The sequence below is a fragment of the Amphibalanus amphitrite genome, unplaced genomic scaffold (assembly GCF_019059575.1).
Source record: "Amphibalanus amphitrite isolate SeventyFive unplaced genomic scaffold, NRLGWU_Aamphi_draft 000329F_arrow, whole genome shotgun sequence".
NCBI classification, from domain to species: domain Eukaryota; kingdom Metazoa; phylum Arthropoda; class Thecostraca; order Balanomorpha; family Balanidae; genus Amphibalanus; species Amphibalanus amphitrite.
Window position 1 is genome coordinate 29,919 of NW_024881824.1, and position 14,905 is coordinate 44,823.

At 46.3% G+C, this 14,905-nt stretch overlaps 2 protein-coding genes across 2 annotated transcripts in view; both read left to right on the top strand.

Annotated features, from left to right (window-relative positions):
• The first annotated feature begins 5,097 nt into the window (after nucleotides 1–5,097).
• LOC122388627 (ion transport peptide-like) lies at nucleotides 5,098–8,637 on the top strand. The gene is made up of 3 exons (XM_043379839.1): nucleotides 5,098–5,487; nucleotides 7,607–7,861; nucleotides 8,214–8,637. The coding sequence occupies exons 2-3, from the start codon at nucleotides 7,608–7,610 to the stop codon at nucleotides 8,320–8,322; spliced, it is 363 nt and encodes a 120-aa protein (XP_043235774.1). The 5' UTR covers nucleotides 5,098–5,487; nucleotide 7,607; the 3' UTR covers nucleotides 8,323–8,637.
• Nucleotides 8,638–12,032: 3,395 nt separating this feature from the next.
• LOC122388628 (frizzled-2-like) overlaps nucleotides 12,033–14,905 on the top strand; it is a 44,886-nt gene continuing 42,013 nt past the window's right edge. The window contains exon 1 of the mRNA XM_043379840.1: nucleotides 12,033–13,380. Coding sequence (XP_043235775.1) covers nucleotides 12,267–13,380 — 1,114 coding nt within the window. The 5' untranslated portion in view covers nucleotides 12,033–12,266. The remainder of the gene's footprint in view (nucleotides 13,381–14,905) is intronic.

A 14,905-nucleotide genomic window follows, 5' to 3' on the forward strand; every position in this document is an offset into this window, starting at 1 on the left:
CCTTTGGGGAACACCGCTTACCCTGATATCAGAAATATGAAAAGGTCTAGGGTGACAGCTGACTGTCTTTTGGCAGCGTGACTTCAACAGAAGTGCAGGTATGGGCAGTGCACCGCATTGTTTTAGGTGATTTGCGAGAAATTCCGAAGTTTACGTTTCGTGAATACGTTTTATACTTTTTCTGCCATATTTAGCAGCAGAAAACTTGTCTTATTCGATAGACCATAGTCCTGAAGTAGTATTTTTTGCTATAATTAGGACCTATCCAAACATTTCGTGCTTTTGCTCAATGCTCGGGCGCCATTTTTGTCGTGCTGCCATTAAATAGTTCAAAAAAATTAATGTTCTTTAAAAAAAAATTAATAGTTCAACAACCTGCAAATTTCGTTACCTGATGAGCTTGGGCGGTGTTACCCAATGGGCGGTGTTACCCCGAAAATGTAGACATTTACTAAATGTAGAACCAGTAAAACGCCTTTTGGGCGACCAACGGAGCGAGCGAGACGATGGGCCTCGCACATGCGAAATTGCGAGGGGGTACCTCCAACTAACTTGTGCACTGCACCCTACTAACCGGTCTTTAGCGATGTGCCAAATTTCAGCGCAATCGGCCTAGCCGTTCTCGAGATCTGGAAGCGGCACACTGCACGTGCGCACGTGCAAGCGGGGTCCAAACTGACTTTTGCACGGCACCCTACTAACTGGTCCCCAACCGTGTACCAAATTTGAGCGCAATCGGCCCAGCCGTTCTCGAGATCTGGGAGCGCCCCCTGCACGTGCGCACGTGCTGTAGCACCCCAACCTTAACACATGCAGATGAATTGTCTGATGGAGACCTAACTGTGTACCGAGTTTCAATTCAATCGGCCCAACCGTTGTGCCGTTATTGAGGTTGCAATTTTGGGGGTTCTTAAAAAAATGTCCAACTTTACCACGCGCCACGTGCGGTGGTTGGCAAGAACGCATGGTGGCCATCACACCACAGAACTTTTACGTCCAAGTGACATTCAGTAAAGAAGACCGCTTGTCAATCGGATGTCCCGTTCCTAAGATATTAGCTTTTGAAGAGCGTCCCCACGGCCGGCCGCTCATACTCAGGATTTTCCCTTAATTCAGTATGAGACTCCGCTCGCTTCGCTCACTCCGTAATAAACGAAATGGAACCGTTATGCACTAATTTCATGTAGGGTAGCCTGGGGCAAGACGCCCCAGATAATTCATTTTGCCGCATAAATTTTGTCCCAAATCACCTGGAAGGCCAAATTTGTGCTCAATGCGTTCTTTGGACATTTTACTTTAAATTGCACCCCTCAAATTCATTCACTTGTGATCGGACTCCAAGCTAGGAAGTGATTTGTGAAGCAACTGCAAATGGGGCATTTTGCCCCAACCCCAGGGCAAAACGCCCCACGGCATGGGGCAAGTAGCTTTAGATTACAGATTTAACGTGGTAGTTGGCTAAATCTTATGTGAGAGGTCCGTTACACCTCTGAGGGCACGGCGCTGAAGTTACCACTTTCCATCCTGTCAGGTGTTCAGCTATGACACTATTGTATGAGCAGGTTTTCACCTGCCTCATAAGACCAAATAATAAATTATTGCAAATTGCAATGCAAATGTTTACAGAATACTTCCTTTGCCATCCAGTTGCTGGGAAAAATACACATAAAGGCATAGAAACTTACTGTTCGCCAGCTACCGAACATTAGAAAGTGGGTAGCCCGAACAACACATGAGGTAAAACGCCCCATGGGCTTTTTGCCCCGCGACCTACTGGGGCGTTTTACCCCATCACGTAGTTGGGTCAGAGAACAACGCTTTGCACTCCAGCAAGACATAATTGAACACGAACCAACCCGGCATGATAAGCGTTAGACAATAGTTGTTCAAAATACATAAAAGTCGTGAACCTGATGTGGCCCATAAAAGAACGCCATGATGCATAATCTGACAACAAAACATAAAAATCACTCAAAAAACACATTTTTGGCTATGTCTCCCGAAAGAGTCATCACAATTTCTTTCCAGTCTGCTCATATAATGATCATATAGTGCACGTTTTATAGAAGAGAGGATGTTTTCCCCAGAACTCTGCCAGTTCCGAGAAACATCGGCGAGGCGTTTTACCTCGGCGGGGCGACTTGCCCCGGTCTACCCTACATATTGCCACAGTATATATTTGATTGATGGCATTGTTGCATAAGGAAATGAAATTGAAGCTTGGTAGATAGGTATATCTTCATAGAATAATGCAGCCCAATCACATAGAAGGCTGCCTTGGGGGACGGGGCCATTGCCTGCGGCGAATCTTTAGGTAACACACATGGCTTAGAATGCTGAGAACATCCAGCCATGCTCCATTGGTGTAATTGATATAGACATAAATAAGACATCCTCAGTTTCAGTTTTATGGGCTGCATCCTGGTGTGTTATTATAGATATCATACTCTTATATAAGCAATCCTGAGATGGTATCTAAAAAGTTCCGAGATCTTTGAATCTCGAGAATAATGAAAAATGTTGCAGAGATTTGGAGACGTAATTAAATGGACTATTACCCGGAGCTACTCTATTAGCAGATGTTGCTAATTATGCGACATGTTAACCCGCGACCGCCTGGGGGGGGGGGGTCGGATCCGACCCCCCCTCCGTTTTTCTTGAATAACTCATGAACCACTTTCGCTATCTACTTGAAACTTGTCATACCTTCTCCCCCATCAATTTGACGTCTCCTGTGCAATTTTTAAGAAAAAATTTCCAAAAAATTTTGAGATATATCGATTTTAGTGATGTAACTACATGGCGTTTTTAGTCAAAAAGTGGTAAATGTTTTAAAAATCGCCAAAAATCAGGGTTTGAAGCAAATTGCAAATTAAGGACATCAAAAGACGCAGTTTAACGAGTTCTTTAAAATGGCTATCTCGGATTTTCCATAAAATGCGTTTTTCACCCCTAAAAATTCAAAAAACTATATTTTTTGGAAAACAGCTAATAAAATCCAAAATTTTGGGAATTTCCAAAAAACCGGAATATATGTTATAGAGCTCTATTAGAAAATTAGATACCCCACATTTCAACTTTCTATCTTGATTTTTTGACCCCCAAATTGTAAAAAATAGCTCCAACATGCATAGGGCATGGTGACGTCATAAGCATTTTCGTGAATTAGAGGCACTTCTGAACATCGCATGTGAAAACAAATGGCACCACTAGATTCCTGGGACAAAGTTCGTCTAGAAAAGTGCATTTTTATGTCAAAAATAAAAAGTTGAAAAATTGACCTTTTTTCTTAGCCCTCGTTTAGTTATGCATAGTATAAACGATTTTTTATGCTTTCAATGCACACTTATCACCAGCACAGTGACTTGGGGTCACATATAACCATTACCATCGGATTCGGCGTGAAAAATAAGCCATAAAACATGTGTCGCACGCCCATGTAGCAGAAAGTGAAAACCGTGACCTTTCGTGACCTGACCTGACCTTGACCTGTACCTAGTATGACCCCTATACGCACATGGTACCTTCACTAGGCCTTTGAGGTCATTTTTGGTGAGTTTCGAGCAGCAGCTATCGATTCCGCTGTCCGTAAGCCGATTCATGCAAAACCCCTGAATTTGACCTTTGACCTGACCTTGACCCGAAACATGACCTCAATCTTAAAATCTTAAGAGTGCTTTGGGAAGGTCTCGTAGAGACCTTTCGAACGCCGCCTCGCGGGGCTCGATACGACCATTGGTTCTCGAGATAACAGGGGGGGGGTCGGATCCGACCCCCCCCCCCCAGGCTGTCGTGGGTACGGAAATAGCCCAGGCGGTGCCGGGTTAACCAGTAGCGGCGGAACACCTTCAATTAGGCGGGGGGGGGGGCACTGCCGACTTTTGGTCTCATTCTTTCCATACAATGCCTATAGGGCTAACGTTAAAATGGCAAAATCAAGGGGGCACGGTGCCCCGGTGCCCCCCCCCCCCCGTTCCGCCGCCTATGATGTTAACCTCCGTCTCGGTGGGGATCAGGGTGTCGGACGGCGACGCCCTGCGCAGGCCGATGGCAGAACCAGCGGACTCGACACTGCTTCAGCGTCCGGGGAAGGGGGCGTTTTGGCCATATTCTCCAGCCTTTTTTGCGTATGTAAAAAAAAACTCCGGCGCGCTGAGCCGCAAAACCTGGAAAAGTTAATCATGCATCGGGTTTGCATCATGTCTATAAACTTAAAACTCAAGCCACCTAAGATCAGGTCACCAGGCCAAGTTAAGTGGCCATGCCTCTAAAAAGATTCTGTTATTCCTACAGTTTATGTTCAAAAATTTGGAAAGTCGGTGAACAGTATGAGAATAGCAATACCAACTAATTTTTTTATCTCGTATTGTCCATGTCTGTAACTTGGGGTCAGGGCAGATATGTGACCTCACCTTTACACAAATGGTAGAAAAGTGCAAGTGCCTCCTGGTTTTGAACAGATATGTCTAACCCACAAGATATTTACAGAAACATAAAAAACAGCAGCAAACATTACCTCATTTGGTTCATGAGTTGTTCGCCGATTTGTGAAAAGTTGTCAAATCGGGGAATTTTTTTCTGATAATTTTGTCTTCGGTGACCTCCAGTGACCTCAGACTCCTCAGCAATGACCTGATCGAAAAATCAGCTTTTTAATTCCGAAAAAATCTTATATGCGAGTTATTGCTTTTTCGCGGCGTTATAGCTATCTTAGTTTTATTTTATATAATCGGGTTTGGCCAAATACGTCCATTGTCCCCCATGGCGAAGTTGGTGGAGACCCCTCCCCCCGGGCGCTATCAAGGCATTGGTAACCTTTAATAAATTCGCCGTGGCAGATTTGGAGCCTGCAGATAACCCATCGCTTAAAACGAATGTCTTTTTCGAATTGAAACAAATAGTGTGCATACATAACCCAGTGCCCAGTGGTGATGCAATTGGTCTGAGTTTTGTACAAAGTAGGTACGAGGATAGGTATAGAGGAAAACTGCTCCAGTAGCAGCTAAAATATCCTAATGACTGCAGAGTGCATATGAGCCCAATAGCCCATGAATGTCAAACCAGCTCAACTAGCAACCAAATCCAAAAGAAGTGTCAAAACAGCATAGCAATCGTCTGCGTCGCAACACTCCGAGTTGATATTCATTGATAAACGTTTATTTCACCGTATAAGTGTGCAACCCTATGACTCGGTGATCAAAAGCTCAATTGATGTATTGATAACACGAATTCATCTCAAGTCCCTCCGGGATGCAGGGAAACGGTTGGAAGTATCCGCGCACCAGCTTCGCGTGGGTTTCAGTGCCGGGGCGCAGGTGTATATAAGTGCCTCGGGCGCCGTATCAAATGGCACACACACAGTCCCACCGTTCGAGCGAGCTGCAAGAAAGCAGCGGGGAGCTTCGAGAGGTTTTCGAGAGCTTCCTGCTGAACTGCTTGGGAGAGGACCAGACTTCAAGCCTACCCCATACAGTCTCACAGTTCAAGGTGAGTTTACGAACCGACCCTTACAAATATTTCATATTTCACTGAAACGTCAGGACGGTGAGCGAGGCGTTTAACTTAGAGATTTAATTTAACATAGGTACAAGCGGTTTCATTGTTTTATCACATACCGTCATGACGTCCCATTGGTAAGTACCTACCATATAGCGGTGTTACACTTGACTTTTCTTTCGATGAATGTCATTTTCGTGCCTTTTGAAGAATATCAGGACATAAGTAGTTACCTATAGTTTGAGGTGTTATCTTATGAAATGTAGTTAAACTATCACTTAGATGAAAATTATCTAGTTATTTAGATCAAATATACTGAATCTCTTGTTCCGTATTTATATCGAATGGCTGAATGAATTGAACAAGCAACGTTTGAGGTTTGACAAATCATTGGATATCTTTTAGACGTTAAAAAAAGGCTTTAAAAGTTACGTGTCACTCGATAGCTCCCACGCATTGCGCGTAATCCAGTGATAAATCTGATGGGATATTATGAAACAATGGCTAGAAACTGCACTGTGCGGCCCAAATATTTATACAGACAAGACTGTCATCTCTAAACCAGAATTGACGGGCGGCGTGTTGAGGTAGTCGCTTCAGTTGGCTTCAGCAGACCAGTTTTGTTTGTATTTAATACCGAGCTGGCTTAGAGATAGTCGGTCCTGTCCAGTTTTGTGTTTAGAGAAGGACTCAGAGGCGGCTCCAGAATTCAGGGGTCGACGCTTTGATTAGCTTCCATTTAAGTTTTTAAATCAATCTTCATTATCTGACACACAACTAAATAACTCTCACTGAATAACCCAGTCATCCAAACAGTATGCCCCAGCGAGGTGTACTTTTATTATATTTGACTTTTCACCGGCTGTCTGCAGTGAGATAGCGATCAATCCGAGCAGTTCATAGCAAACAAAAAGTGTCGATAGGCTGGTCTGCGTGAGAGGACGGATAAATCTATTCATTGCGTGAAGTGGCTTTTGTTGTCGAATGTAGGTGGACATTTTGAAGAAAATCTCATGAAGATGGCAGTTTTGAAAAGGCTTTCTGATAACCATCAATGAGATGTCAAAGAATAGCAAGGTTCCATGTAATTTGCACGCAATGGAACGGAATCGTCATTACAAATGGACTCCGTCCCGAATACCATGGTGAGGTGGAATATGAGGCGAGAACAGGGAACGCAGTTTGACCGAGAGCGGGTTGACAGCGACATCTACGGTAAGCTAGGCCTGCGCCCAAGGAGCGGCGGTGGCGTAATTCTTTTTTCCACCCAAAGGAAGGCGCTATACGGAGAATATCCCATTGCGTCATTGAAAAGTGACTTACACCTCTCATCGACCAGCTGGCTGCGTGGTGAAGTGGTGAGCACACTCGCCTCGTGATCTAATAACTAGGGTTTGATCCCCGCCGCCGGCCTAACTTTTTGGCGCGTTGTAGGTTAGGTTGTAGGTTTGTAGGTTGTAGGTTTGTAGGTTGTAGGTTTGTAGGTTGTAGGTCTGTAGGTTAGGTTGTAGGTTAGGTTGTAGGTTGTAGGTTTGTAGGTTGTAGGTTAGGTCAGGTGAGGTTAGGTTATGTTTGTTTTTGTTTGGTTTGTTTACCAAGAAGCATCTTAGGGTATAGCGCCTTCCTTTGGTTGGAAAAAAGAAACACGCGCGGCGGTGCGCCATCTGCCCACCGATTGGCGAAGAAACGAGGCCTGTAAAACATAACGTAAACATGAGCCATCAAACCTGTCAATTTTTATCATAAAAAGTTGCCATGAATAAACTGTACACAAGGAAGCAAAATCGGAAGTAATGATGAAACTTATATCCCAAAAGTAGGTGTTTATGCCACCTTTCCAGATCCACAAATCGGAGTGTGATATCAAAGGTATAGGTAGGTACCTACTGGGCCTGCAACTGGTCGTCTCGGTTTTCACATGCCACACTCATTATTCATCCATAATTCGGATTCTGTAACGTACCTATTACCAAGCAAGATATAAAGTTCCAACGACCCATTTTGATGCATCTACTTCGAAACACGCTGCTGAGCTGGCTCGGGTCCGACTTATACCGTGTGACACCCCCCCCCCCCTCTGAGCGCCCCTGACGCCCGCCCCCGCCCCCAGGATGCTGCTCTCCTATACCTACGTTCCGACGCTCGTCGTGGCCGCTGCCGCGCTTCTCGTCACCCTCCCAGCCGGCGGCCGGGCCCAGCTGATGGAAGGTGACCCGGAGCTCGGTCATCCACTGCAGAACAAGCGCTCCTTCCTCGGCCTGCAGTGTCGCGGAGTGTTTGACAAGGTCACCTTTCACGAGCTGAACGCCGTCTGCAAGGAGTGCTACGGACTCTATCAGGAGCCCGAGCTGCATGGCCTCTGCCGGTGCGTATGACATGGTCCTCAGAGTGACGTCGTATGTACTATGTACATAGTGACGTCAGAGTTGATTGTGAACGGTGCTAAAGTTGCTATCGGAATGAAATAAGTTTGTAGGAGTCGGAACTCGGATGGTTTACATTTGGATGCCACAGTATCTAAAATGTTCTTTGGAGGCGATATGAAATATAGAAGATAACTTTTGCCAAAATGAAGATAAATACATACTTATTTCTTATTCATACACTGTTCTCAGTTCTTCCGACTCGCCTCACAGCCGATTTTATCACGTAAAAGGCGTTGTTGCGACCAACAAACGACCGCAGAACGGTTGAACTCAGCGCCGTGTTCGTTTCAGGTCCGAGTGCTTCACCACCGAGTACTTCAAAGGCTGTCTGCAGGCGCTGCGGAGAGCCCACGAGACGGACAAATTCGACATGGCCATCCGCCGGATCAGCGGCAAATAATTAGACCCCTGCTGACCATAGACGAGAAGAGACCAATGTTACCCGCATGGGCCAACGCTAGGATTGTGTGTGTTTGGGTGTAACTTATGTGCTAGTCACGGGCGGCTGGCCATGCGTTAAGCGGAGATTTATTGGTCAAATTAATTATGATGTTTCTATGAGGAATGAAGGAGCATGTTCTTTCGTACGGTTATGTTCTTATGAATTAGCAGTAGCAACTGTTTTCTATTGAGGCTGGAAGTGGAGATTCAGTTTTTCGAGCAGTGTTCAACTACTTCACTTTGTAAGCCGATGCAGCAACAATGTGTTGAATAAATATACCATATGACATTCGGCTGTTTCTGCAGCCACAGCTCTGTGTCGTTACTCGTTTCAGCTGTATTTCGTCCGGGGCCTAATCATTCTAATCATAATAATATGTATGAACTCCCAAGAATAACATAGCGGCACAATCCGGACCAAAGCAGAATACCAGATAGATTATTATAAGGCCGACGTTATGCTCCACTGAATCGGGAAACGGAAAGGTTGGCGAGAAGAGTAGCTTCACGGTCTACGCGATAACTTATTTAAGGAATTGAACACGATTTTTGTGTGTAGAATCTTAGATACGCAATTTCAAAAAAGCAAAAGAGCAATGAAACGTATTACTTTTCATTCAATAAGAAAACATAATGATTTCATTAAGAAAGCAGCTACTCGCTCTAGCCACATTGACTGAGCTATCATACTGGAAAACTTCCATATACATATGTGCTGGTTATGCGTAACAGGATGCATTTAAAGACCACTGAATTTTAATGTATTTGAAGCAGAGTAAATTCGCTCAGTCGGCCTTGCTTTTACAGGCGAATGGGCTAAGATAAAGAAACCCTCATTTTAGAAAAGTTTTTCTACAAAACCTTAGAGCATCGCCGTTTTTTATGTCTTTTAGGTATCTAATAAACATTGATTTGTAAAATCGCTCTCGTGACCCCACATTATACCTCCCAGGTCATGTTCGGTATAAAGCGTTCATTATCAGTGTATTTTTTTTTTCGACGGTAAGGTATAAGATCATAAGGTTTAAGATTATAGTTTTAGGTTAGCCATTTAAGTTCAAATAATAGATGATTTGGCACGCCTAAACGAGAAAAACACGATTATGGGAAAAGCATACCAGCTTCACATCAAAACACATTTCTAGAAAATAAACGTTTAGAAGATAAACGGCATTTCCGACCTGCACTGACCAGTGATAACTGTGGCAGGAAACCTAACTTAATTGGTCTCGAGGTCAGCTATGCAATCACAGATCAGGTAAAACTCACTAAAAGTAAACATTAACCGTTTTCGCGACGGTCATCTGGTACACATTTGGTACAGATTAGGTGCAGATTTGGTGCAGATTTGGTCAAATTAGGTTTATTTTGATTTTTGTTACTTAAAAGTTGTCAGTTTGGGTTGCACAGATGCATAAAGACCTTATTTTTTAAATTATCAGACATTTTTTTCGTTCTTAAAACACTGAAATAAATTCATGATATGAAGATATTTGTTGTAAAAGACATTTGGTGCAGATTTGGTCAAATTTTGTGCATTCGCCAGGTAGCCCGTCGTGAAAACGGCTATTATATCAACATTAATCGCTATACTTTTTCAGAACCATTAAAGTAATTTATCAATCACGTCTTCCCTCAGGTCCCTGGAGGCCACCAAAGGTAAAATTAGGTTTGACGTTACATTTTCCTGATTTAACAAGTTTCAACTTATCGTCGTATAATTCGTAAACCAAGAGCTAGAGCGTCGCAGAAAACAAATTTTATAGAGGCTTTTTGAAGGTTCTTTTGCCAATTAATTTGACGTAAGGTCAGCGGCTTGGCCTGCTAATGGCGAAAACCACCAAAATAGACGCATTGTGCTGAAACATTTTTTCCTGCAGTAGCTTCGGCGTTTTCTTTTATATTGTAAGATTCGTCTCATCACCAATCACCATCGTCTTTCTCTTGTTGAGGCGCGTCGAATGAGCTACAAGCTGACCTGAAGTTGACCTTAGGTCAAGGTCATGACCCGACCGGAAAGGTCATGTCGTATATCAATCGATCCGTACTGTTGACCTGAACACATTGCATATGCTTTCGCCGCTCTGCCATGTCTCCATCAAAAGCTATTACCGAAAGTCGCTGCGATGACCTTTTACATATACTTAACATAACCTTTTGAGCGACGGCTGGCCATCAGCTACACCCTATCATTACATAGGTATGGATAGAATTGACATGTTTCTAAATTCTATCAATATCTCCTCAGTCCTCTCAGTCCTTTCATTTTATTAGAAATAGATCCATGCAAAACCATGGTTTCCCACTTTTTCACGTCAATCAATAAAGCGGCAGGAACAAAAGTGCTAGACAAGCAATCACTACCTAACCCAGCTCACAGTACCTACCTCACGCACACATGCATATTGTAAACGCATACTCGACCAACACAGCTGACTCACCCACACTCACCCACACACAGTAAGGTGAGGGCGGCTTGACAAAGGAGAGCCGGGGGCCCGGGAGCGCGTGCGACCCGTGAAGTCACAGATAGGCATTAAAAATCCGAAATGTGCAAGCTATTGGTACTGACTACTGATGGATAACATGATCATGTTATCTATGCCTTATGCAATGCACCGAGTTTCGAAGTTTTAAAGGAAGACTGCCACCTTCAAAAAGTTTTCTCAGATCGGCCTATGATTTATTCCCTGGACAGAACAAAATTTTAGAATTCACCTGACAAAGTATCATCACGTTAATCGCGAAAAAAATGTCGATTATCATACAATTATCAATCGGTTAATGTCTAGCGACAATGTTTACACATCACTAGACTTCAAGGTCATAAGATTATTACATTTTATTTGAAAAAGTAAGGTATTTTATGATTTACTAATATATGATTTCATAAGAAATTGGCCATGTTTAATTTATTTTGCATTTAAGTTCGTAAAACATTTAAAAAATCATGGCTCATTTGGAATGGGTCTGGCCCATGTTAAACCCCATTTCCCACACTTTTTTGGAAAAAATGAACTACTGAATATATAAGTTTAACTTTTATTTTGACACTCCAAAATTCTTCTCTGATCTCGAAACAATCAAAGTTTTGACATATATTTACCAAAAGATAAGAAAATTAATGTTTCAAAGTTATCGATAAACAGTAGAGATGTCGGTTTTCTTGGACTAAAAAAATGGCATCAAACTGAACTTTGGTCTCCGATTTCTGGCAAACGGGTTCGAATTTCGGAAAACCGACTTCAGTCTGGGACATAGGTGGCTCAGCTCTAGTGAAAACCGTTTTGTGGAAAAAAGGTGGCAGTCTACCTTTAAGAGATAAGTCGTAGGGATGACAGAATCGTTGAGCATTTCGTGACATGGTTGCTTAACTTGGCCTGGTGACCTGACCTTAGATGACCTGGGGTCAAATTTTTTGCTCATTATACAAACTTGATATGGAGAAACTCTACTAAGTTTTTCGTTTTCGTTATGAGCCGCAAAAAACTGGTGGTAAAACCTCGAAGTCTGCACCTCCAGTTAAAGGTCAAATTTGCACCTCTGTCTCCCCCCGCTGTGCGAGGCATCCCATCCCTCAGTGTCCTCCGCTAGCCAGTCACGATAGACGTTACAGCCTGCTTGAGATGCACCACTTAATGTGATTGGCTAGCGGCGGCTCAGCTGACCAATCAGCGTTCGGCTCTCTAGGGCGGCCGGCGGCGGCGCCGGGCGCCGGCCGGTCGGCAGACAAGGGAGCGTGAGCCGTGGGGAGTGGTGTGTGTCAGCGGTGACTCGGCGGCGGCTCCTCGCGGTTTCCTCTCACAGAATGCGCCGCTGTTCCCTGTGAGTGCCCCCGCCTCGGTTCCCTTTCCGCTGTGCCGAGCCCGTGTCTGTGTGTGCTCCGGTGGACTGACCTCAGTGATGGCGGCGCTCGCTCTGAGCCTGTGTCTGTTGCTGGCGGCGGCGGCCGCTCAGAGACCTGAGGTGGTCGAGGGCGACCAGCTGCCGCACCACGACCGCTGCGAGGACATCGACATCCCGCTCTGCAAGGACATCCAGTACAACAAGACCATCCTGCCCAACCTGCTGGGCCACGCCACGCAGGACGAGGCCGGCCTCGAGGTCCACCAGTTCTTCCCGCTGGTGAAGGTCAAGTGCAGCGCCGACCTGCAGCTATTCCTCTGCCTGATGTACGCGCCCGTCTGCACCCAGCTGGAGAAGCCGCTGCCGCCCTGCCGTTCGCTCTGTCTGTCGGCTCGCAATGGCTGCGAGAGTCTCATGAACAAGTTCGGCTTCAAGTGGCCCGAGAAGCTCGAGTGCTCCAAGTTTCCGGAGGCCGGCCCGAACGTGCTGTGCGCCGCTCAGAACGAGAGCTCCAGCCCGGCCGCCACCCCTCCGACCAGCCTGCAGCCGCCGCACGACGGCAAGGACTTTGTGTGCCCGGTGCAGTTCCGCGTGCCCAAGGGCCTGTCGTACCGGCTGCGGGTGGGCGAGCGCGAGACGCCCGACTGCGGCGCTCCCTGCCGCGGCATGTTCTTCTCGGACTGGCAGCGCGACTTTGCGCGCCGCTGGGTGGGCGTCTGGTCGGTACTCTGCCTGGCCTCGTGCGCCTTCACCATCTTCACCTTCATCCTGGACACGTCGCGCTTCCGCTACCCGGAGCGTCCCATCATCTTCCTCAGCGTGTGCTACTTCATGGTCTCCCTGACGTACGTCATCGCCTTCGCCATGGGCGACACCATCTCGTGCAACGAGCCGTTTGAGCCGCCGCCAGAGTACCCCAAACTGGACATGGTGTCGACCATCGCGCAGGGTACCAAGCGCCAGGGCTGCACGTTCGTCTTCATGACCCTCTACTTCTTCAACATGGCCTCGTGCATCTGGTGGGTGATCCTGACGCTCACCTGGTTCCTGGCGGCCGGTCTGAAGTGGGGCCAGGAGGCGATCGAGGCCAACTCTCAGTACTTCCATCTGGCCGCCTGGGCCGTCCCGGCCGTCAAGACCATCGCCATCCTCGCCATGGGAAACGTCGAAGGTGAGTTTTATGCGGACAAAAGGGGTAATCTGTTTTGTTCGATCATGCTGTTGACCGGGACCTGTAGTTGTTATTGTGAATTGCGATTTTCGTGCCTGCTTGCGGTGTGGTTTGTCCGAGAGTTTGTGTGTCTGAAGTGATGGGCCACCCATTCACAGGTCCTGTCCTGTCAGTCCATTTATGATGTGTTCTGTGCAGTATCTAGTGTTGCCTCAACACTTACTCGTCTCGTAGACAGTTGTGCTGTGGTGATACGAGACAGTACCTACCTAGGGACGAGCGAGGGCATCATATCTTTCCGAACAGCATGCACTTCGTTCTGCTTTTGTCTGAGTCAAGTACCTACAGAGGGCCGCACGGCGTACACACTACACACGTCCGGGCCTTGGCTCGTGCGCACCCATTACGAGCTAGAAATGTGCCTCATATTAATGGTGCTGTCGCCTGGCGCCGCCTGTGCGCCGTAATAGCCCCCGGTGCGCCGTAATCGCCGCCGGACGCGCATCGGCGCCATCTTGGCGCGCGCCTGGAAAGCCGTATTTATCACACGGTGCTGCGCCGCTGCTCGTTTCGTGCGCGCCGCGCTGGCCCCGTGCCCGCCGCGCCGTGCCGCGCCGCCCCCGGCTCTCGACCCATACCTATCAGCCGGGCTCTCACCCCAGCCTGGGCCGGGATCCTCACCCCAGCCCGCGGCGAGCTCCTCACCGGGCTATGCATTAAACATAACCATTTGTGAGACCATGGGTGTAGGAGCGCCAAAAATATTGGTGAAGGATGCCACCTGAACCTTATGAAAAGGGACAGGACCGTGCCAACCAACACGCACAGTGCAAGCGGGGGGGGGGGGGGCGAATTTCGCCAACCCCTTGTTTTTCGCAGATATCTTACGCCCTTATCATCCCATTAACGTCAAATTTTCAATGCCTGCCTAAAATTGAATTGTGCATCTTGCCATGACAGCAAGATGTAAATCAGGGCCTCGGCTAAGGAATTTTGACTACTGGGGCAAATGGTCAAAGTGTGTTAACCCGCGCCCTGCTGGGAGGGGGGGGGAGGTTTTTGAACACCCCCCCTGCGGTTTTTCGTGGATATCTGAAAAACGGCGGCACCTTATCATCTATCAATTTTATACATTTTGTGAAAATTTCAGACCAGGGTCCTTCAAGGTCAGGTCACCAGGTCGCTACATGTGACCTCACCTCATAAACACATCATAAAATGTTTCAATGTATGCCATAGCTACACCAAGTGACGGATCGCTTTGAAGCTTTCAGCAATTGATAAGTGCAACAGTATGTACAAAATTCGGAATTTTCATATCGGTGACCTAAGGTCGGGTCAATTTTGCGACCTCTCTAGGTATTATAAGTCAATGGGAGAAAATTCAAAACCGTCTTTTTCGGACGAAAGTCATTCTAAGCACTCTCAAACACTAAATTACAAGTAACTTTGACACAATGAACATGAAAACGGCACCCGTGACCCCTGTTTATGCCCCTAAGGTCATCTCAGGTCACGAATGGTA

Coding starts and splice junctions, on each gene's coding strand:
- LOC122388627 (XM_043379839.1), top strand. CDS start 7,608: ATGCTGCTCTCCTATACCTACGTTCCGACGCTCGTCGTGGCCGCTGCC. Junction 7,862..8,213: donor GAGCTGCATGGCCTCTGCCG/GTGCGTATGACA, acceptor TGTTCGTTTCAG/GTCCGAGTGCTTCACCACCG.